At 39.0% G+C, this 25669-nt stretch overlaps 1 protein-coding gene across 1 annotated transcript in view; it reads left to right on the top strand.

Annotated features, from left to right (window-relative positions):
- Positions 1 to 24988, top strand: part of LOC306872043 (neuromedin-K receptor-like) — a gene marked incomplete at both ends in the record, with an annotated part of 38516 nt that extends 13528 nt beyond the window's left edge. The window contains 2 exons of the mRNA XM_079420382.1: positions 16660 to 16856; positions 24700 to 24988. Of these exons, the coding sequence (XP_079276508.1) occupies positions 16660 to 16856; positions 24700 to 24988 (486 nt within the window). The remainder of the gene's footprint in view (positions 1 to 16659; positions 16857 to 24699) is intronic.
- Between the last annotated feature and the right edge of the window lie 681 nt (positions 24989 to 25669).

Genomic DNA, 25669 nt, shown 5'->3' with positions numbered 1-25669 from the left:
AGCTGGTTATTTATATGTGTGGAGGCAAATAAAATTTCTTCTTCCTTGTAGCCTTTTTCCGGAAAACCAATTATTGAATTTAATTTGACGTTGAGTCATTTGAATATCCAATCTGATTAGACAGTTTACTAATCAGAGGAGCCTTTATGCTGTTGCTGTCAATAAAACTCCCCTGTGTTAGTACATATGAAAAAATTATATGTTTTTACATTCATCTGAGAAATGAACATTAGTAAGTAAATGAATTAAAACAACAGTTTATTTCTGCTGTAACCTTGACTTTGAATATAAGATATGTTGCAGTCTACTGGCCGGTAGCAGCAAACAGCACATCACTGGTGCAAAGTGAGACACTGAAGCCAGATGCACGACTATTGTGCACAATCAGCCCCTGACAGATTGTGATCCATTTTCTCCACAGGAGCTAGGCGTCATTTTCTCTAAATAACTATTCAAAATGATCACAGCACTGTTTTCTGGAAGGACTATATCAATGCACCGTAATGGCCAGTGTCACAGACTTTCTGTCATCCATCCTCTCATTCCAGCCGGATTTGTTTTGCAAGTCTATGTGTGAAGGTACTGAATGTAGTGTCTCTTCTTCTTTTTGAATATGTGACTCCATAAGATGCTTTTAGGATGCAGCTATGTTAGTATTTAGTTTCTTTTGACTAAACTGGGTTTGTATACTCAATAAGCCAAACAATAAGCAAAAGAGAATAAGACTGAAAATCCCGACAAACTAAATTTGTTTTATTACATATAACGTGATTTCATTGAGCCTTACATTTTTCTTTTATAAAGGTTTCAGTTGCAGTTAAGATATTAATTTGTAGAATAGAACAGCATACAGCCGTGTCCCATACAGTACAATGTAGCAGAACGGAAAAATGTGTGATATTTATTCACCAAAATCTCATTGTGTTTCACAAAAGCAAGAAAATAAAGTGGGGCTGGAAGGACATGGGCGTAAGTAAATAATGACTATTTTTATTCTTGGCTGAAATATTCCTTTAAATACAGGTTGCACAGCAACACAATCTGTGGTGTTAAACAGAGTGACATTATCCTGGTTTTATATACAGTTTGTGACTATAACTTGTGAGGTTAACCCTTGTGCACCCTTATGGACAATTTTGTCCATTTTATTTATTTTTATTTTTTTTATAATTTTGCCTGTGTTAATGCTAACTGCATAAATTTGGGCTCAGGTGTGTATTTTTATTGGAATTTAATATTCCACCCTCATTTCCTTTAATATATCTATTTTACACTAGGTACAAAAAAGTGAAACACTATTTTTAATCGCAGTGCCGTTTAACTGTAAAATTAGGCAATTTTTGTTTATAGGCTTTCATTCTGTTGGCAAGGCTTGACAATTAAATTTTTTACTATTTTTTACCAGATGGTGTCATTTTTTCAGGTTTGGTCTATAAAGGGTCTATAAAGCTCGCTTTATTCCTGTTTTCTGCTTCTGCATATTATAGAGCCAAATGGATAAATAATGCAGCTATAATTGTGTGGGTGTGTTGGTATAGATGTCAGAGTGTGGTTTGTATGTGTGTCATAAACAAATTGTGTGTGTGCTTGTAATATTTGAGAAAGAAAAACTCTACTGTAAATCACAAATCCAAGCACTGTGTGCACCAGCGGAGTTTTGCTGGCATCTAATGGGGAACATTTGGTACTGCGCCCAAACAAAATCTTACTGAGAGCTCATTTTTTGAGATATCAACCTCAAATGTGGAACACAGCTTGTTTAGATTTATGGCTTTGATTTTCTAGCAGGTTTAGAGTTCAACATGTAACATAAAAATATTTTATATAAAATATTAATGTTCATAAAGCATTTTCATAAACTTAAACTTTTATCACTTTTTTTTGGTACTAGGTACACAAAATTGTTACTCTCAGCACCTTTTGGACAAAATGTCCCCACTGAAACCCATTAAAGCCGCTATTTTTAATCGCAGTGCAGTTTAACTGTAAAATGTTGCAATTTTTGTTAATAGGCTTTCATTCTGTTGGCAAGGCTTCAAAATAAATTTTTTTACCAGATGTTGCCATTTTTTCAGGTTTGGTCTATAAAGGGTCTATAAAGCAAATACTTGCTTTATTCCTGTTTTCTGCTTCTGCATATTATAGAGCCAGTTGGATAAATAATGCAGCTATATTTGTGTGGGTGTGTTGGTATGGATGTCAGAGTGTGGTTTGTATGAAATGTGGAGTTATCTGATTTTGCCAAAAAATGACTGTTGGAGTTATCAGCTTTTGCTATAAAACATTTAATATGTAAAAAACACTTTCAATAAACTTTAATTTTGTAAATTACCTGTATTCAAGTTATTATTACTTAATCAAAACAACCCAACTGCAGTTTGATTGATATTCCTTGGAATGCACATAAAAAATTGATTTCTGAAAATAAATAAAAATTGAGTTATCGGTTTTTGCAAATGAACTCTTCAGATATTTAAGTATTATCAATGGATATCTCTTCCTAACTCCTGATTCTATGTATCAGAGGAAGTAATGTTACTGATGATTGCATTGCAAATGGCGACGTGGATTCAGTTCACATGGTTCTGTTTAAGAATACCATGATCCCTCTGTCAAGCAATCTTTGGCTGAATCAATACTGATTAGGATGAGGGTGAGTGTGTCTGCTGAAGTCTAGAATAAGTTTATTTGCCTTACTTACAGTCTGAGGTGAATGAACACCCTGCTGTCCAGTTTGTCAGCTTGTTAAAGTATGCAGTTCAGTTCCTCAGCATGCAGTGATGTTTATTATTGTGTGTTACTATGAGTTACGTGCATTATGTATTAATTTAGGCTGCTGATGTGAAATATAGGCTAGTATGTGGATATCATAGATATAACATAGACTCCCCAGTTGATTGAATATGTTAAGAATTGCAAAAATTTTGCCAACAAGTTTTCTGAGCATTTCCGTAACAGAAATCTAAACACTGGATTGAGCCAGGTAAAAAAAAAAAAAAAAAAAGTTTCATTGTGTTGACATATTAGAGTTAAAGGTTTGTACAAAGGGGAATTTAGATACCTCGTTGTATCACTCCATAAATCGGACAATATTGTCAACAGCGAGAAAAAAAAATATGATTTTCACTATTTTTTTAGGAATGAAATGAAGAAACTTCTCTGTAAAAACCTTCAGAAATTGTATAAAGTAAAAGTCTGTAAAAAATAAAAATGTATGTAAGTGGAGATTTGTGGTGTATGTAAGTGGAGAAAAAAATAATTTTGAGAAAGTGGCCTTTAAAAATATGTATTGTAATTGAAGTCTACAGGTGCAAATAGAAAAAGTGCAATCTTAAAAGTGTATTTTGGATGTTTACTTTCTACTAGTCTGAAACAATTTATGAAAAGCCACATAGCCCAAAATCTCAGAATTGACCATTGCATGAAAAATAGCTTTTGCCTGTATCACCTTAAATATTTTTTCTTTCTTTCTTTCTTTTTTTTTTTTTTATTAAGAATAATGTGTATATGTAATGTTAAGGACAGAGAGAGGCAGTGTGGCATTGTGTCTTTTTAAGTTCATCTCCTGTTTGTCTGTCTCAACACAGTCTTGCATAGTAATCTCGATCTCTGCTACCTCATGCTGCAGAGAGCAACCATCTTGGATGCTCACCCATCACGGAACGCTAATCCGGATAGATTCTGTCTCTGTTTTAAGAAATGCCACCCCACAAAGGTTTCACTCTAATTCATGTTGTTTTGGATATAAATGGATTTCAATTGTAAATTGATGTAAATTACTTGCAGTATAGGGTAGATCACTGTACACAGAATAAAGAGTTTCTTCTTCACCACTGACAATCAGTATAATGCATTTGCAAGTTTAGTTTTCTACAATGAATTATAGGTAAATATCCTCCTCCCTCCAGCACTCTTTTGGTTTTCTGTCTTACAAACTGTCCTTTTACTATTTCGGTGTGTGAAACCGCTGTAGATTTTTCAGTGTATGGTTGAATTGTCATCGCAAATAATTTGCAGCGTTTTTGCAAACCCGTTTGACCCATAAGAGTGATTAATTTGTGAATCGGGCATCTCTAGTTCTGATACAGTTGATAGAAAACGCACAACTTGATATATTATATGGGAAAATTATTCTCAGATTGCTATATGGTAATCTTCATTGACTGAATCTGTAATATTTCATTCTTGCAAACATTTTACTTAAAACTGTATGCATTGTTCGGGCAACCCTGTGTCTATGGCAATATTTTGGCAAAATTATATAATGTTACATCTTTCACGTTTCACAACACTTTCAAATCAAAATATCCAGTTTTGCTAAAAGCATGTTTAATTTTAACCTAAAACAGATCAACTAACTACAACAAAGTTTTATTATCTGGTGAATGATGTTAAAAGATTAATGAAAATAACACACCACCAATACTTAATGCTATTATCCTAGCAGTAGTGTTAAACAACAACAAAAAAGTAAAAACATTCAGTCCTGCAACTGTGGCATTTAGCTCTTTTATCATGACTTGTGTTTAACAGGACTTGAACCTGAGAGCTCTGCAATGCAAGTGCAATTCTGTACTAGGTGAGCTACTGAGCAAGCTTACTACATCAGAAAAGCCATACATATGAACCTGGCATGTGGCATTGTCATTTGCATCACATGACACTATGGCAAAAGGTACACTATGGCAAAAGGTAATTTAACACTGGTGACAAGAATTATGAAATTTCTATGATATAAAAAAATTTGGTATCATTAAGATTTTATTTAAAGCGAAAATAACTATATTGTGGTGTATATCTTTAAAATTACTCATATCGTAATATACGATTTTGGTCATATTGCCCACCCCTAACCCCAAGGAAATAAGTCTACATTACAGTAATCGCTAATATGACACTATAATTGTAAGTTGTGTGAAAATGAATAAAAGTTGGTGTTTTACTGCCTTTAGTGTTCATTTCAGCTGGAAATTGCATTGAGATGCACATATGTTTTTCAGAATTTGCCAAAATTAGGTTGGAGGCATGTTTTCTAGTGGGCCCAGGTTGTGTTTGGGGGTAGTTTCCCAGATTTGTTGTGTTTGGTGGTCCACGGTTTCTTGTGTGTGTGTATTTGTGTGTGTGCATGGGTGTGTGTTGAAGAGGACTGGCACATAAAAAGTTTATAGTCGACCATTGTGACTCAATCCGAATGACTAGTAAACCTAAAAGTAAACCTAAAATGATGAATTTAGGAAATTTTAGACACTGAGACTATTTTAAAGCTATATTCTTTTTTTCTTGAGTGCCACTTCTTTGTTGTCTCTCTGCACTGTCTCTCTTTTGATCTATATCAGTGTATTGATCAGTACATTATGTCAGCTGGTTGCCAATTCTTCATTCTACAATCTTAAGAATTATCTCCAATCTCTATTTGCCACAGCTGTCCAGTTCTTATTCAAGCGCCAATCACCAAAAAGATTTCTATTTCAGTGCGAGTGCCCTTGTCCTTTCTCTATCTCTAAAGTGAAGAGGTAGGGCGAGATGCCCTGGTTTGGCAACAAATGCAGTGCGCTTCCTTCAGCTCATTGGCTTGAAGGTGAGCGTGAGTGGCAAACATATAAGCACTCCTTTTTACCCCAGGAAACCTTCTCACTTCCACCTCCTGCTGAAACAGATTGGCACTATGTCTGTTTGCGTCTTTGAAATGTAGGTAATATTCTTATGGCATCTCTAGGAAAAACAGAGATAGGGTGGAATACTGATGAAAAATCATAATAGGAGTTCTTTGAAGAATCAGAATTCCAGAATTGTATATGTATATTATGTGTCATACACATAATATTTCTGAATATATTTATGGCATAATTTATGTTTAAAATCTGTGAAACATGCTTGTGTAGTCCTCTGATCTATCCTTTGATTTATGTTTCACTGTTATTCATTTATGAAAGACTGGCATCCTATTTTCTGTGCTCACTATTAGAGTTGGCTGACAAACACACACACACACACACACACACACCCACACACACACGTCTGATTTGCTATCCTTGTAGGGACTCTCCATGTACTGTATATACATGCATACATACACACGCACACAATATGTAGGTATATATATATAAATATATATATATATATATACACACACACACACACACACACACACGCCTTTTGATTCTACATATGTACAGTATTACTCTGAAAAAAAGATCAATTTCAATTAAATATATATATTGATTGAAATATGCTGTTGCTCTATGAGCGTCCTGTGTTCGAATCCCGACTCAAAAACCTTTCCCCATCCTCCTCCCCTCTCTCTCTCCTACTTCACATCTTGTCTCATCTGCACTGTTCTATATCAATAAAGGCAAAAAATGCCATAAAAAAACACACATATACTCATGAATTGCAAGATAATAACGCCTTCAGGGAAAACGCATTAACGTCATCACAATATTCATGATGTGGCTTAATTTCTGTAACAATATCATGAATATATTGTCATGACTAATAATTAAACCAGATTCTTTTTTAAGCAAAAAGGTTTAATTCATACATAGGCACTAACCAAATACTAAGTGCACATACAACTTCAATTATAAATGCAGCACACAACTCATCAGTTCTGTCTGTGTCTGTTTGTGCAGATTCCGTTGCAGTGTGATAATTGACTTTAAGACCAAGCCAAATATTGAGAGTGAAATATAATTATACATTATGCTGACTCCATTACTCACTACAGTTCAAGGTTTCTGTTTCAGTCTTTTGTCAGAAATTACATTACATTTTTAATAATCAAACCCTAATGAAATACCTGGTTCCTCATTACATGACCTTTTTAATATTAATATTTCAAGGGCAAAATGCAAGAATAGTAGTATTATATTCATTTGTTCATTAGTTTATTGATTCCTGAGGTGGGGCACTATAGTGATCTTGATATTGTAAGAGCTTCAGATTGCAAAACTCCACTCGCTGTCTCAGTGGGACAACATGAACATTGTAATTAAATTCATTAGTGGAGTGAAGCAGGCGGTTCCTCCAATCAGCCTTTATGATGTGGCTACAGAAACAATTCACCTCTTGAAGGATGGGAAATGGATTTGTTATGGCAGAAGCCCCTACAGGGGCAGAAGGACACTTGCTTGAAGAAAGAGCAGATATTTTGAGGTCCGACTGAAACTGACAGGATGGAGAATCGCTCAGTGGCTCTACACACAGCACGGTTTGACAAATGACAGCTGAACAGTAAAAGCATCAGAGAACTGCATGAGAAACAACAATTATTTTACATGAACTGCTGCAATTACAACTTAGTCCATATACAATTTTAAGGATTTTTTTTCCGCACACCACAGAGCGCTTATTCCATGAAGACCTCATGTGGTGTCCTTGCTCTGCTGGAAATGTGTTGCCTGGGGTTTTCTTTCTTGCTGCAGATGCATTGCTTGCCCAGAGTGCCTAAGCTTGATGGTGACATGACCAAGATTTTGGTACCCTGACAGTGTTTGGTGCTTTTGGGTGTGCTATATGCTGTGGGATTTGAATGACAAGCAATGTCTTAATGAATCAACATAGCCGTATAACTGTTTGTGATATAATTGCTTCTCCACTGTTCTCTTTGTTTTTGTATGCATGAAATTAGGTCAGTCACAATGTCAAAATGACGAGCTGCTCTTGTTTAGTATCATTAACTATTATAATAATATAATTAATACTATATACTATAATAATAATAATAATATTTCCTACTAACACACTACAGCAAAAGATAGAAATAACTGACTTAAAACCATTTTTTTAGCTGGTGAAAATACTAGTGTTCTAATAATTTTGGCCACCAGTCTGTATATTAGTGCTGTCAATTGAAGAATTACAATAATCATAATTAACCCCACCTACAAATAAAGTTTTTAAATATACTTTTATAATGCAATAATTTCACATTCAATCTTCAAATTAATGTAGAAACAAAATAAAGAAAGTATATTTTTAATAGGGCTATTTGTTTAGTGGCATCTTTTTTTTATGACTGAAGGCCATGTATCACTGATACCAATACTACTGATGTCTATAGGAAATTGTTCATATTTTTCCTAATATTAAACCATTGACTATTGCCATTCAACATCACAGTATAATTGATAGCTTTCAATTTATTAGACTTTAAAAAAATAACAACTTCTAATTTAAGTGATCTTAAATCAATCTTCACATAAACCATTATAATAAATGGCATATATTAACCAGTGCCCTTCAGCATGTAGGAAATATAGGCAACAGAAATTGAATACTAAATTCTATTTTAAATATAGATTAATTCTTAAAGCTACAGAAGTTATCCATTTCCTCTTTTTCTTTTGTTCTTTGATTAACAGACTGTAACACCAAACCAGCAGAGGGAGCCCTCACCCGAGTACTGACTGCATGCCGCTCCCTCTGCTTTCATTTCCTGTTTGGTGACTTTATAAGCTGGATACTGAGCACATGGCAGACTGCGAAGTATTGCCAGTTTACCTGCCTTACCGAGTGTGATCAATTGTTATTTCTCTGACTGATTACTACGACTTCTGATATCCTGGATTTGCCCCTTTGCTCTGTTTGCCTGATTGGACTGATGTTTGTGTTTGATCCCTCTGCCTGCCTCCTGACTCTCGTCTTCTGGATTGCCCCTGTATTGGTAAACTGATTCAACTGTTACTCTGGTTTTGACCCTTTGCCCGAATTAACGTTTCTGTCTACTGCTAATCCTTCTAATAAACTGGAAATGGATTATAGTTCTGCCTCAGCATCCTCCTTACGCAGACATTACAGAATCTGGGTTGTTTGACTGCTGTTGCTTTAAGATCTGCCGCTGCCGAGCGTGACACGGATCTGACACGCATGCTTGTAGTTTCATTTGCGCTTTGACCCTCTGGGGTCTGAGGTGATTTTGGGGCTCTTGAGATGTTTTGACATGCCCTGATATTTGTGCTTATTTCAGATACTTATACTATTGACCAACATGTATTTTTTTTGCATTCAGCACAAACTGTGCTACAATAATATGTAACCAAGATGGATGTACCTGTTTGCATTTTTTAGAAAAAAAATATTATGCGTACTTTAGTAAGTTATGGGGAAAAAAATGTAGTTGAAATAAAGCCATAAAACCCACACTAAATAGTCCCGAATAAGACTTTTGTGTAATGAGTCTTGTAGGCTAGAATATTTACTAAACAATTGTGAAAATCATTCTGCTTACTCATTCACAGAAAACAATATATTGATTTAAATTAAGACCTGTTTTGTGATTGAAAGCCTTTATGCGAGTGAGTGGCAATGGCCTTGAATATTAAGTGATTTTCACCTGAGAGACAAAGGGTCCATACTGTGACTTTGAGGCAGGTAAGAGAGAATGTGAGATTGAAAAAATGTTTTTTTTTTTTTTTTTTAATTGTATTTTATTTACAACACAGTATAATCAAAACATACATAATGAAGGTCAAAGACACCTTATTGTGAACCCTGATCTAACCACAGAGATGTGAACAGACTTTGAGTCATTCCTGCAAGTGAAACAAGGAAATCATACCTGATATTTACGTGTTATTTAAGTGTTTCTGCTTCTTTCCATGGATTCAAGGAGAAAAAAAAAAACAATCAGTAGTCAAGGATTTTGTTTACCATTGAATATTAGTGTAGTTGAACATCTGATGTTGGTACAGTGTTCTCGGAGGAAAACAGTTTGAAGAAAGTCATCAGGATTCATCTGTGGTTCAGGTACCTGATTCAATAAAATACAAACCATCAAAAACAAAAAAAAAAAGCATGTTAATATCAGGAGCATCTTATATATATATATATATATATATATATATATATATGTTTTATAGACTCACGCATGCTTTGTACTATCGTAAACAAAAAAGACATTTTTATATCTGAGAAACTAATTATTATTGTTTAGCCGCATGGTTTATATACACGTTGCTGCTGATTGGGCTGACATTTTTGACACACCCACCAAACAATAGAAAACCAGTTCATCAAACTCAAAATAAACAATCACTGTTATATCATGACATAAACGCAAAGTAAAACGTCTCGGGTTACAACTGTAACCCTTGTTCCCCGAGAAAGGGAACGAGACACTGCGTCGGTAACGACACTTTGGGGATCCCTCTCAGCGTAGCGCGTCTGAAGCATGAATGAAACTATTCCAATCCTGATTGGTGTGGCGTCATGACGTAACATGTGACAGCATACTCGGAAGATACAAAGGGACGCCGGCACACAACAGAGTCAGCTTTTGCGATGAAGCAAGCCGCTCCCAGGCATGGAGAGGTGTGGCAAAGAGACGCAGTGTCTCGTTCCCTTTCTCGGGGAACAAGGGTTACAGTCGTAACCCGAGATGTTCCCCCTTGAGGGAACTCACACTGCATCGCTAACGACACTTTGGGGAACGTATACCCACTATGCCACTCCGAAACATGCCTGTCCTAGTTTGAAGCTGAACCAGGCACAACTTAGGACGAGAGTACTCGTGCACCTGGCGTGGAGGGAAGGTCCAGGCTATAAAACCCGATGAAAGTATGCGGGGTGGACCACCCAGCTGCATCGCAGATCTCCTGGAACGGGACTCCTGAAAGGAGGGCCCTAGAGAATGCCATGCCTCTAGTAGAGTGGGCCCTCAAGGCCACAGGTGAAGGCAAACCGCGCACCTGATAAGCCAAGGTAATAACCTGAATAAGCCAATTACTAATCGTCTGCTTGGAAGCAGGAAGTCCGTTCTTGGGTGATCCAAAGCACACCAACAACTGTTCGGACCTCCTCCAATGAGAAGACTTCTGAATAAAGATATTCAAAGCTCTGACAGGGCAGAGAAGATGAAGCCTCTCTTCTTCCGCCGACACATGAGGCGGAGGATGAAAGGCCTGAAGAACCACCGGCCGTGCCACATTAGATGGCACCTTGGGCACATAGCCGGGCCTAGGGTGTAAAATGGCCTTAACTTCTCCAGGGGCAAACTCCAGGCAGGTTGGCGAGATGCCTGGAGATCCCCCACTCTCTTGAGCGAAGTAATCGCTAGGAGGAAAACCATCTTAAAGGTCAGGTTCTTTGCCGTAGCCGACTCGATAGGTTCGAAGGGGGCAAGTGACAGCCCTTCAAGGACCACAGCCAGATCTCAAGTTGGGACTCTGGAACGAGTTGCAGGCCTCATCCTCCATGCACCACGGAGGAAACGCACGACTAGCTGGTGCCTCCCCAGAGGCCCAACATCTAAAGGCGCGTGGAAAGCCGCAATGGCAGCCACGTACACCTTTAGTGTGGATCGGGTAAGACCAGCTGAGAAACGATCTTGGAGGAACTCCAGCACTAAAGCCACTGGGCAGTTAACTGGGTCCAACCCATGCTCTCTACATTTACATAGAAAACACATTCCACTTTAGGCCGTAAAGTCTCCTTGTGGAAGGAGCCCTAGAACTGAGTATGGTCTCGATCACTCCAACCGACAAGCCAGCCTCTAGGTACTGCGCCCCCTCAGGGGCCAGACCCACAGTTTCCACAGCTCTGGCTGAGGGTGAAAAATTGTGCCCCCTGCCTGAGACTCCTCAGAGGGATCTGCCACGGCTGGCCTGCCAGGAGTGACATGATGTCTGAGAACCATACCCGGGCCGGCCAGAACGGAGCTACCAGCAATAGACTGACCCGCTCTTTCCGGACCCTCTCCAGAACTCCCGGGAGCCACGTCTGTACCATGGCGTCCAATCCCAGTGGGGCTGGATGCCTGAGAGAAAACCACAGTGGACAGTGGGTTGTCTCTCGAGACGCAAACAAATCCACTTCCACTAGGCCGAACCTCTCGCATATCGACTTCACCACCTCGGGGTGAAGTCTCCATTCCCCGGCCTCAACCCCTGCCTCGACAGGACATCTGCTCCCCGATTCTGGTCCCCGGGGACACGTCAGTTTCCCCTTGGACCACAGGAGGATCTGGTGCGCCAATTTGCACAGAGGGCGCGACCTCAGACCCCCCTGATGGTTCAAATACAAGACCACTGACATATTGTCTGCTCGTATTAGGACATGGTGAACGCTGAGATCTGGGAGAAAGCTCCTCAGAACCTTGTAGACCGCTAGCATTTCCAGACAATTTATGTGTCATGAGAAATGCCGGGCCTGCCACAGAACTCTTGCAAAGCGGCCGTCCATGACCGCGCCCCAACCCGTAAGGGACGAGTCTGTCGAAAGGACTTTTCGGCGACATGACACTCACAATACTGGGCCTTGGGACAGAAACCAAGGTCTCTTCCATATGGACAGGGCACGAAGGCATCGGCGCGTGACCCTGATCATACGGAAGAGATTCCCTCTCGAGGAAAACCCCTTGGTTTTCAACCACCACTGTAGGGGTCTCATGTACAGAAGGCCAAAAGGTATTAAGTTGGACGCAGCTGCCATGAGCCCCAGCAGTCTTTGGAACTGCTTTACAGTGATAGCGTGGCCTAGCTTTATCCTGGAAACCTTTGCCAGGATGGACTCTATACGGGCGGGAGACAATTGTGGCCGCATCGTTATCGAGTCCCATACCACCCCCAGGAACGTGGTTCTCTTGGCGGGCGACAACACGCTCTTTTTCGTGTTGAGTCTCAACCCCAAGCTCCGAATGTGGCCAAGGATGACATCTCGATGCCAAACTGCCATCTCCTGAGACTGGTCGCTTCGCCCCCGAAAGCGAACCCCAGGAACTTCCTGTGAGCAGGAATGATGGAAACATGGAAGTATGCGTCCTTTAGATCTATCGTGACAAACCAGTCCTCGGATCTGATCTGATCTGACTCACGATGGTAGGAATAGTGAGCATCTTGAACCTGAATCTCCTGAGAGAACGATTCAAGTGCCGCAGATCTAAAATTGGACGCAACCCCCCATCCTTTTTTGGAACTATGAAGTACCGGCTGTAGAACCCGGACTCCCTGTCTGGCGGAGGAACATGTTCTATGGCCTCCTTCACCAACAGGGAGTGAACTTCCTGTTCCATCACCCGACCCTGCTCTGGGTGCACTACAGTCCAGACCACTCCATTGAGCTTCAGGGGGCAGTAACCGAACTGCAGTCTGTACCCCCTTTCTACTGTACGCAGGACCCATGGAGATATATTCGGAAGGCATTGCCATGCGCCGATATAATCTACTAAGGGAATCAGCCTCTCGAGGCTGACCTCGGGTGTTCTTTGAGTATCGTTTACGATCCCCTGAAGCCGAATACTGGCAGGAAAAGATCGAAAATGATTTTCTGTGTGCGGACACTGTCGCTGCCAGGCCGCAAGCCTTTGGGGCGGACACTGCAGCGTGCATTCGCCGGAAATTGATGTGGCCCGAAGCGTACTGGACGGCGGGATACCAACATCGATTTCCTGAGGGTTTCGAGGTGGAAACGACCTCGATCGCTCCACCCCGTAGGGGGCAACCATCAGAAGCCCTGCGAGAGCTAGGACCTCTTTCCCGAAGCCTTTCTCGCCTGAAGGACGGTCCTCAAATCGGCAGGCTTCGAGTGAGAGCGTCGCCTCTGTTGCCAAGATCCCTGAGGAGGGGCTCTTGAAGCGACACTCTCTTTTTGTACCTGCCGGTACGAGGAGCTTGATGACAGCTGGGGCCGCCCACTCAGAGCAGCCTTCTTAGATTTAGAGCGGCGAGGGAGGTACTGCTTAAAAGCTGCAGACTGCTTTTTCGCCTCCTGAAACCTGTCGACGACCATATTGACTGCATCGCCGAACAAGGCCCTGTCCTTCTCCTTTATCCCAGGTAAGTTTAGCCACAAATGTCTCTCTGTGGCAACCATAGCCGCCATGGAACGGCCGATGGCATGGGCCGTCTCTTTGGTAACAAGGAGAGACAAATCTGCAGCTTTACGCAGCTCCGCTAAATCACCCAGAGTTGGTCCCTCGCCCTCGTCTAAATCCTTTAAAGAATCAGCCTGGTATGCCTGCATCAGTGCCATTGTATGCAGGCATGCACCATTAAACACAGCCAGGCGGGAGCGCAGCACTCTGATCGGCATAGCTTCACATTCCGCACAGGCAGCTCCCTCGAGAGCTGCCCGGGTGTGCTGAACTCCCAAACAATGAACACACAGCTGATGTGTGTCCCCACCCGTTAAAAACCTCGGGCAGGGATGCACACACCGCTTGAACTGTCCACTCGCCATGACAATATACTGCTTGTGACAAACAACACCAAATAAGACACACAATGATACAGAGCGCTTGCTGAAGAGCAAAAAGCTGACTCTGTTGTGTGCCGGCGTCCCTTTGCATTTTCCGAGTATACCGTCACATGTTACGTCATGACGCAACACCAATCAGGATTGGAATAGTTTCATTCATGCTTCAGACGCGCTACGCAGAGGGGGATCCCCAAAGTGTCGTTACCGATGCAGTGTGAGTTCCCTCGAGGGGGAACAATATACAATCTAAATGTCTATAGAACTTAAATTCTGTTCAGTTGTGATGTAGTTCAATTCAATTGAATTGTTGTGTGATGTAGTTCAGTTAAACTCAGTTCAATTGTGTGGTGTAGATGAGTTAATTTCAATAATAATAATAAATAAAAAAATAATAATAATAAAAAAAAAAAACTGTGGAAGAGAAAGAAAAAATGTTACCGGGGAAAAAAATTTAAATAGAAGAGAAAAGTTGATGCCCTGTTCAATCCGTGATCCGGTGACTTTACCGACAATCCAGCGCGTGTAGTCGAAATGAATATCAAAGCTGCAGTATGGGTTGGCTCGCCATCTAATCCCTCAGTATCGGGAGTCCTCTCCTTATTCGTCACAGAGGAGTTTTTTTTTGTGCTTAAAAAAACCCTGACCTACACAATAGATCATAAAGGAATCTTGTTATTCTATCAACATAAATTATAACAAGGAATGTTTACAAACACTGCAACCCGCAGCGTCAACGTTACATTGTTCAATAGACTCAACCGCCACTTTGTGCTCAAACAATAACATTTAACAATTCACACAGTCAATGCATCAAAACTCACCAAAACCGATGCCTTCTGGTCCGCGATCGGGTATGTATTGTCTTTGTTCTCTTTTGGTTTCAACTTTTTGATTATTTCACTCAACAATATCTTTAATCTTTCCGCTCTCTCTCTCTGCAGTTGCTCTCTGCCGTTACATTCTTCCATTGCTCTACGTTTGGTGTGCACGCGAGTGACTCTCTTAAAGGGGAAGCGTCGATACAATTCCTTTGGGTGTATTTTTATTCAAATTCCCTATAAACACAGCAACATAAAAAGGCCTGGATGTTTACGGGAGACAACAGTTGTGGATGATCAGAGAATCCTCCCCATGGTAAAGAAAAACCCTTTTACAACATCCAGCCAAGAGAAGAACACTCTCCAGGAGGTAGACTTGTCACTGTAAAAGTCTACAATCCAGAGAAGACTGCACAAGAGCAAATACAGAGGGGTCACCACAAAGTGCAAACAAGGCCAGATTAGACTTGGCCAAAAAACATCTAAAAAAGACAGACCGCTTCTGAAAAACATTCTTTGGCAGTTGAAATTAAGATTAACCTGTACCAAAATGACTGGAAGAAAAAAGTATGGAGACGGCTTAGAACAGCTCATGATCCAAATCATACAACATCATCTGTGAAACATGGTGGAGCAGTGTGGTGGCATGAGCATGGCTTCCAGTGGCACTGGGTTACTGGTGTTTAGTGATGATGTGACAGAAGACAGAAGCAGCCGGATGAATTCTGAAGTGTATAGGGATATATTCTCTGCCCAGATTCAGTCAAATAGAGCAAAGCTGATTAGACAGTGCTTCAGAGTACAAATGGAAATGACCCAAAGCACACTGCAAAAGCAAGCCAGGAGTTTTGGAAGTTAAAAAAAGTATTAAAAATAGTATTATTATAAATATTTTGCAATGGCCATGTCAGTCTCCTGATCTGAACCAATTGAGCATGCATGTCAGTTGCTGAAGACAAAACTAAAGGCAGAAAGACCCACAAACAAACAACAACTGAAGTCAGCTGCAGTAAATGCCTGGCAAAGCATCACAAAGGAGGAAACCCAGTCTCTGGTGATGTCCATGAGTTCCAGACTTAAGGCAGTCATTGCCTGCAAAGGATTCTCAACAAAATATTAAAAATGAACATTTTATTTATGATTATATTTATTTGTCCAATTACATTTGAGCCCATGAAAAATAGAGGAATGTGTACAAAAATGGTTGTAATTCCTAAGCATTTTATGTTATAATTTTGTACAACCCATTGAATTAAAGCTTAAAATCTGCACTACAATTTCATCTTGATTGTTTCATTTTAATTCTATGTTGGTGGCATACAGAGCCGAAATGATGAAAACTGTGTCAGTGTCCAAATGTATATGGACCTAATTGTATATACTTAATCTCACATTATTTAATATAACATATGGAAGCCACGTCTACTTATTGTTTTTTTTTTTACTATTTAGTATAACTTATGCAAGCCATAATTACTAATTCATAGTATTTTTTATTAATAGTATAATAAATTACTAGTATTTTCTATATTCATTGTGACATTGTGATATATATATATATAATCTCAAACATGTATTAGATGCACACCAGCTATAATGCATTATCATCATGTAATATTTCACTTTTGGCTTAATTTTCTTTTTCCAGGTGGTGAAAATGATGATCATCGTAGTGGTGACCTTTGCCATCTGCTGGCTGCCATACCATATATATTTCCTTGTTACGGGGTTGAACAAGCAGCTGGTTCGATGGAAGTTCATTCAGCAGATCTATTTGTCTGTCATGTGGCTTGCCATGAGCTCCACCATGTACAACCCCATTATTTACTGCTGCCTGAACAGCAGGTAAGACTCTACTTAAACCATGCCACAGAGATTTATAACACAAATGCATTTTGTCATAGCAACATGAGTTTTGTTCCCTCTGTTTATTGCATGAATAAGCCTTATCTTGCAGTAATGGACACACTTGAGATGTTTCTCTTTTTGTGATATACTACTCATAATTCAATGATTTAAATGAAAGTGTTATTAATAATCAGTTCAAGTGAAGGACAGGGACAGGAAACAGGTTTAAGCTGAGGCAGTGTAAATTTCCTTTTTTAGTAATAATCGTAACATATTGAGTTCTGAAAGCACAGAAAAATGGTCCAAATGTAGACCCAAGATTGGATCCACATGGTCCATAAATGATTTCCTATCAAATTAATTAACAAAATTGAAGGGGTCATGAACTGTCTTTGTTTATTTTTTTATTTTTTTTTTACTGTTCTCTGAGGTCCACTTATAATGTTATCAAGATTTTTACATAAAAAAAAATCATAATTTAGAAGTAATAGGCCATTTTCTGTCCTGTTTTTAAACGCTTCATCAGAACACTCTGTTTGAATAGGCATGGTGGATTGTAGACTCAGTAAACACCCACTGCTTTGATTGGCTAACAGTTGTGTATGTTTGACAGCCTACATCCTTCATAGATTGACACTGCTGTAATTTATGTTAAAAGCACATACATACATATCAAACGATCTGTTTAACAGACAAAGCAATAGTGATCACGTAATAAGAATAGTTACTCACGCTTCTGTGGTGCGACGACTCCAATATAGTTGGCACAGCATCGTCTTTTAGTTTCAGTCTTTCTGAAAATCCTGTGTCAAATTGTGCCTTGTTTGTAAACAAATCTGCGGTAAAATGAAGTGAACAAAGGACCAAGCAGAACCCTACATTTCAGTGGGCCCAGACTTATGGTAAGACTTTGGATCAATTTTCACATCATAGGCATCGGGGCTGTTTTAGGCTTCTCCTTATTTTTTATATTTTAGACATCCATCAATTATGGTGATGAAAAAATATGCAATGCTGGTGGAAACAACATGAGACTGATGCTGCTGCAACTCTCAAGAGCAGCTCGGACAGTGTTTAGTGTCCCTCCAGCAGCAGCGAGCGCGCCTTCAGCGTGATCTTCTGCATAGTTGAATCAATAAAAAAATTGTGTTTTCTGAGTCATTTTCGCGAAGATGAAGTTGACAATCCTGACTCAGCTTCTTCTCATTGGACGTGCCTTTAAAGAGAAAAGCATCTTTACAGATGACATAATGAAAGAGTTTTTATTTTCATTTTAAAGTAGTAATTCAAAGCTTTCTATAGATATAAAGTACCCTCCAAAAGTATTAGAACAGTAAAGACAAAATTGCTCTGTTGGCTGTGGAGTCAAGACATTTGCAAATGTTTAAAAGATGAATATGAGACAAAACTACAGAATGTAACATTTTATTATTAGTCGTTTCAACACTTACATGTTTTACCAAATAAAAACAGCACTTTTAGACTTCATCCCAATAATTGATGTGAGCATAAGTATTGGGACAGTTGAACATAAGGCAGATATAAAAGATTAAAAGCTATTATTTAGTTGCAGATCCCATGCGCACAGCAGTGAGTCTGTGACCCATAGACATCACCAGACTCTTGGTCTCATCCTTTGAAATACTTTTCCCAGCCTTTAATGCAGCCAATTCCAATTGTTGCTTATTTTGGGGAGTTTCTGCCTTTACTCTCCTCTTCATCTGGTGAAATTCATGTTCAATTGGATTTAAATCTGGAGATTGAAATAAATTCCTTGACTGAACTGGCAGGGTGTTTTGGGTCATTGTCCTGATGCAATATGAAGCACTTCCCAATGAATCTGGTGGCATTTTCTTGAATATTGGTAGGAAATATGGTTTTGTACCCTTCCAAATTCATTCTGCTACTGTCATCATAGATTAAGTCACCAGTAAAGTTGAGAGGGCCTGCTCCAGAGGCAGCCATGCATGCCCATGCCATGACACCACCTCCACCATGCTTTACAGACGAGGCTGTATGCTTGGGATCATTTGTTCACTTTTTTTTTCTCCACATTTTTGCTTTCCCATCCCTTTGCTAAAGGTTCATCTTTGTCTTATCGGCCCATAAACACAGTTCCAAAACTCTTCCGGCTCACCTTTGTGCTTTTTTGCAAACCCTAATCTTGCCTTTCTATTTTTGGTGCTGGTCAGAGGTTTGCATCTTGCCGTGTAGCATCTGTAATTCTGTGTCAAAGTCTCCTCCAGAGGACAGTAGATTGTCAGAGCATCACCCCAGCTTTCTGGAAGTTGTTGGTGATTTTACAGACACGTCTTTTAGGGTTCATTTTTACACCTTTTTTGATTTGACTGTCATCAACTACTGTTGTTTTCTCAGCCGATCAGGTCGTTGTTGGTTGCTGGTGTCGCTGGTGGTTTCCAAACTCTTGATTTCTCCATGCCCTTTATTGTTGCTATAGCTCTAATTGACTTTCTCTTTTCTTTTAGCATCCAAATTGCTTGCTTTTCTCTCAAAGTCAGCTCCCTCATCTTCCCCCTGGTTTGTGTGTGTCATCAACGAATGCAAGATTCAGAATACAGAAGTAATGGATATAACTGATATGACACATTCCCTGCTTTTAATATCTGAAGAATTAATGCAACAGGACACAGCTGATCACTTAGAAAGACCTGTGAGGCAACTGTCCCAATACTTATGCTCACATCAGATGAAACTCTAAAAGTGCTGAACTCCTTAGCTGGTAAAACACCTATGTGTTGAATCACCCAATAATAAAATGTGACATTCTGTAGTTTTGTCTCATATTGTCACGCAAGGGATGGAGAGACAGAGAAGGATAATGTAGCAAGAGCTTCTTTATTCAATAAACGGATGGAGACCTCAACAGGTAAGTGCCAAAACTCAAAACTTCAACGAAGCTCAATCAAACTGAGGAATGAAACTTTCTTATCTTTCCCTCAAAGAGAACTGACGGTAGGAAGACATCCACAGAGCCACAGGGATCCAGCCGGTAAGTGACAACACAAACGACGAGGTAGTAACCTCAAGACCAGACGCTAGAGGAGCGGGGTGAGTAGATCTTTATAGTGTGTGGGAACTGGAATCAGGTGTGGGTGATTAGAAATCGGGTGATTGCGAACGGGTGCAGGTGGATGGTGTAGCTGGTGAGTCCGTTACACATATTCATCTTTTAATCATATTTGTAAATGTCTTGGCTCCACAGCCAACAGAGCAATTTTGTCTTTACTGTTCTAATACTTTTGGAGGGCACGGTATTTATCATGTCTATGTTGTAAGTATTCGCTGAGTTTCGGTTCATCATTGTGAAGTGCTCCTGTTCAAGACAGCAGAAAGTGCATCCTGTTTGTTTTCTTTATTTTATAAAAGCACAACGTTTTGTTGATATTGTGAATGCACACAAATAAAAGTTGATCCTTTTCAGTTCCGAATGATATATTACTCTTACCTTTATGAGCAAAAATGACGGCATATTTTAAGTTGTTTCCATTTTTAGAAAAAAATGCAAGTGATCGCGCAGGCTCCGCCATGTCCTGAAAAGCACGCTTCAGCTTCCCCTCTCTGCACAAATGTTTGGATATACATCTAACAGCACATATTAAACCTTTAACCTAACATTGTGAGTTAAACCTTTAACTTAACATTGTGATATGCTTGAACTGTATAACTCTATAGATTTTATTTGAGGAAACTCGTGATGATTTGAGAAGGCTAAATTGTTCAAACATGGCTATGATCAACTCACTGTCTGCTGCTGGCCGCTTGGTTGTTACTTTAAAAAACAAAAATGTACATTTAATGAACAAAAAAATGCTCCAAATTTTTCAAAATTAATTTAATAAAAAAAACAAAATGAAATACAATCACTTTTCCATTACATACAAAAATGAACTATTTTAATAGTTGAAACAGTAGTATAAGCTGTTTTGGGAGAAGAGGGAAAAAAGTTGATCGGATGACCTATCGGACAAGAGCAGGGCTAGGGCCTGGGCCAGGCTAGGGCTTATATTTGAAGACCGTGCAGGGCTCTAGGACAAAGTTCTTACTGATGCAGTCTGACACTTCATTAAATATTCACCAAATAAAGTTATTGTTTGGTTTCTGCGTAGAACTGCGCTCGGGGCTAAACAGGCAGTGATGTAGAAGCAGAAGATCTTCTTCTTAAGCTTCTTCTGTGGAGGCAGTGTTTAGCCACGCTATTATATCATAGAGTGGCACATTCCACAACCTTTCGTTTTGGCAGATCGGCTTGAATACAAGCTGTCCTTGTTTTTATAACACAATGACATCTTATATGTCAAAAGATCAAAGGAATTTTGATTTCTCAGTTCATGACCCCTTTAACATAACACTTTTCCCACTTTTCCCTATCTTTATTTACTGATTTTAATGTTGTTTAAAACATGTATGCTGTTATTTTGGTCCTTTGGAACACTTGAACGTTCTTAAAAGTTTACCTTTCTTGTTCCAAAAGAAGGAAAGGAAGAAAGTTATAAAGGTGAGGGTGAATGAATAATGAAGAAAAGTTTTTGGGTGACTATTACAATGAAGCGTAAAAAATCTTTATTCTTCCTGTGTTTAGCCAACAGAAAATAAAGACATGCAGACGTGAATGTTATGACAACAGCACAGGGACTATTAGAAAGTGCTTTAGAATCAATGATTTTGTCCATGGTTTTAATTAAGGAATGTTCCTGGTTCAATACAAGTTAAGCTCTATCGACATCATCCTTGGTGTGTCGTCGATCACCACAGAAGAAAATTTCGATGATCTTTAGTTTGTTAAAAACTAGAAGTCATGTTTACAGCACACTTACAATGAAAGAAATGCTCTGATTAAAATGTTCTTTGTTAAAAAAAGTAAAAAACAAAACAAAACAAAACTAAAAACATTGTAAATGGAATTAGTATGATTTAATAATGTATTTGTTTATATCCATCTTACAAATCCAATCATAACCATTTAAAGCCAGTACACCTGATAACCAGAGAGGCTAGGTTTTTTTAGATAAATTATTTATAATTAATATTTTGGATTTATTGAAGATCAAATACATTAAGTTTTCACTTGGACATTTACAGTGAAATGCACATTTTTATTTTTTATTTCATGGCTATACAAAATCATTGGCATGAAATGGCTGTCTTAGGTTTGGTTAAAAGCTTACTGTACCTTACTGTGAGAGCTACATAGAAGTCTGTTACATGGCTCCCCATAAAATGTAGCTAATGACCTTTATACAGCTCTGCAGTTTTTTTTTTTTTTTTTGAGCACTCTACCAGTTGTAGCCTGGCAACCGTTGCTATCCACCATTAACTTGATCAGCCTGGGACAACTATAGCATTGACTTTATGTAAATGCACCACAGATGGAATACATGGCTAAAATGCAAGTCTGGATAATAAATAATCCACATCTAATTTCTTCAGGTCCCATTTGGCTTAATTCGAATTGACAGCAGTACCAGAGCATGACAATTCGTAACCATACGCTATTCAATAACCAGAAAATCATTATCAAAGAGTCGAATACAACAGAGAACAAAAACAAAAGAGCTGCTGTTTAGTGTACCTGGCAATTTTTTATTATTAAAAGTACATAGCATAGACTTTTTGTCCTGTGCAGTCACTTAGACTTGACTAATTGATTGTGTTTAATGGCTTTTGGCCATTTGCAAATATTTTTTTCTTTCCATTCTCATTTGCACCTCAGGGTAAAAAAATAAAAAAGGTAATTGTAAAATAAAGTTTTAAATAAGAAACACTGTGTTAAATTTGTAGTTGCAACATATATAAAAGGGAAAGATATAAAAGCATGCATAAAGGCCCTAGTAAAAATGCATTGAAATGCATTTTTTTGTTCATGCTAAGTATACTAAAAATACATTTACATATTCATGTACTTAATAAAACTACCCTGCAAGTGTGTTTAGTATGCTAAACCAGTATACATAAAGTCTGCTAAGGAAGTCTGCTAAATTGTAACAACTAATTTTGTACTTAATGCACTTTAATTGTGCAGAAGTAGTGCTGAGGTCCAACTAAAGATAAACTTAATGCAACCCGAATTCTGGAAATGTTGGGTCTTTTAATTTTTAATAAAATGAAAACTAATAGACTTTCAAATCACGAGCCAATATTTTATTCACAGTAGAACATAGAGAACATGTTTAAACTGAGACATTTTACACTTTTATCTATTAAATGAGCTCATTTCAAATTTGATGCCTGCTACAGGTCTTAAAAAAGTTGGTACGGTGGCAACAAAGGGCTGAAAAAGAAAGAGATTTTGAAAATATTCAGCTGGGAGAACATCAAGCAACTAACATCAGGTCTGTAACATGATTAGCTATAAAAGGGATGTCTTAGAGAGGCAGAGTCTCTCAGAAGTAAAGATGGGCAGAGGCTCTCCAATCTGTGAAAAAGTGCGTAAAAAGATTGTGGAATACTTTAAAAACAACGTCAAATTGCAAAGGCTTTCATCTACAGTGCATAACATCAGAGAAACTGGAGAAATCGTAAGGGACAAGGCCGAAGACCTTTGTTGCATGCCCATGGTCTTCGGGCCCTCAGACGACACTGCATCACTCATCGGCATGATTCTGTCATTGACATTACTAAATGGGCCCAGGAATACTTCCAGAAACCACTGTCGGTAAACACAATCCGCTGTGCCATCTGCAGATGCCAACTAAAGCTCTATCATGCAAAAAGGAAGCCATATGTGAACATGGTCCAGAAGCCCCGTTTTGTCCTGTCGGGCCAAGGCTCATTTAAAATGCATTGTTTCAAAGTGGAAAAGTGTTCTATGGTCAGACGAGTCCAAATTTTACATTCTTGTTGGAAACAACAGATGCTGGCTAAAGAGGAGGGAGACCTTCCAGCGTGTTATCAGCATTCAGTTCAAAAGCCAGCATCTCTGATGGTATGGGGGTGCATAAGTGCATATGGGATGGGCAACTTGCATGTTTTGGAAGGCACTATGAATGCTGAAAGGCATATAAAGGTTTTAGAGCAACATATGCTCCCCTCCAGACAACGTCTATTTCAGGGAAGGCCTTGTGTATTTCATCAGGACAATGCAAAACCACATACTGCAGCTATTACAACAGCATGGCTTCGTAGTAGAAGAGTCCGGGTGCTGAATTGGCCTGCCTGCAGTCCAGATCTTTCACCTATAGAGAACATTTGACCACAAGCTCTTCAGCAGCTGGAAACCTGTATCAGGCAAGAATGGGACCAAATTCCAACACCAAAACTCCAGAAACTCATAACCTCGATGCCCAGACATCTTCAAATTCTTTAGAAAAGAAAAGGAAATGCTACACCATGGTAAACATGCCCCCCTCCCAACTATTTTGAGACCTGTAGCAGGCAACAAATTTTAAATGAGCTCATTTTGTGCTTAAAATTGTAAAATTTCTGAGTTTAAACATTTGTTATGTTCTCTATGTTTTATTGTTAATAAAATATTGGATCATGTGATTTGAAAGTCTATTAATTTTAATTTTATTCAAATTTAAAAAAATGTCCCAATATTTCTGGAATCCGCAAGTATACTTTAGATACACTTTAAATATCTTGCATTTCAAGATTGATCTTTTTCAAATATCATACAATCCCCATCAATAGTGACATTAAAACACATTTAGGCTTAATATTAAGAAATGTGTATTGTGCACATGTAGTAATCCAAATGAAGTTTAATTATAATTTTTATACCAGTAACTCTCAAGCGATACTTAAATGTATTTTAAAAATATTACTTTTTTATAGCGTGTACAATTGATACTGCATTGTATATGTTCTTGTCTGTGCTCAGGTTTCGGGCCGGCTTTAAACGTGTCTTCCGCTGGTGCCCTTTTGTGCGGGTGTCAGACTATGACGAGCTTGAGCTTCGGGCCATGCAGCATAAAGTAGCGCGCCAGAGCAGCATGTACACACTCTCAAGAATAGAGACCACCGTCGTAGCTGTGTGTGACCCATCAGAGCCATCAGGTCACCCAGGCCGGAAGAGCCTTCACAGCCATCAGCACAATGGCTGCTGCAACCCCAACAAGAGCAAAGAAGTAACATATATGCCAAGCAACTTGAAGGAGGAATTCTGCTGAGATGGACTTTGATGTAAGATTCATACTTTCATACATAAGTATCAAGCACAGCCGAATTCAAAAGTAGACAGTTTATTTGTCATATCATTAATTGCAAATGCAAATATATAACACAAAAACAGCATCCTGATATAGTAATGTTTTGTGGAGCATGTCTGGTGCGCTTTGCCTAAAAAAAAATGTAGTCACCCCCAGCACTCATCACCACAAAGACCAATATTGTCCAACATCTGAGGAGCACTTTGTCCATAGCAAAAATTGTAGATAGCGGCTGCCCTTTGATGCCAATCAGGCCCTGTTCTCTTTCATCATGTGGTTAGCAAGGTTAGCATGCTACCTGAATGCCAAAGTTTTGATTTCTCCCAGGAGCTGAACACTCAATTCTTGTTAAAATCTCTCATGTTTGAAAAGGTTCAGACTGATCCTGAGCTGGTAAATGAGCAGGTGTGTTTCCAGCACACGAGCAGCTTGGCTGAATCGTGTAGGGAAATTTGTTAACTTCATATTCTCTCTTGTTTAATCTAAAACATTTAATGTAATTGATGAGATGGTAAACCAATTGTGCATCACCTTATCAGCATAGCAAAGATCAATTTTGTAATTTGACCTTGTTGCAGACAGAGGCGATGTTTGGAATAGCTTACTAGCATATTATTACTACTGCAGTATGTATGTGCAGTA

Source organism: Barbus barbus (assembly GCF_936440315.1).
Source record: "Barbus barbus genome assembly, chromosome: 7".
NCBI lineage: Eukaryota > Metazoa > Chordata > Actinopteri > Cypriniformes > Cyprinidae > Barbus > Barbus barbus.
Note: the sequence above shows the minus strand (reverse complement) of the source record. Positions and strands in the feature narration are given on the sequence as shown.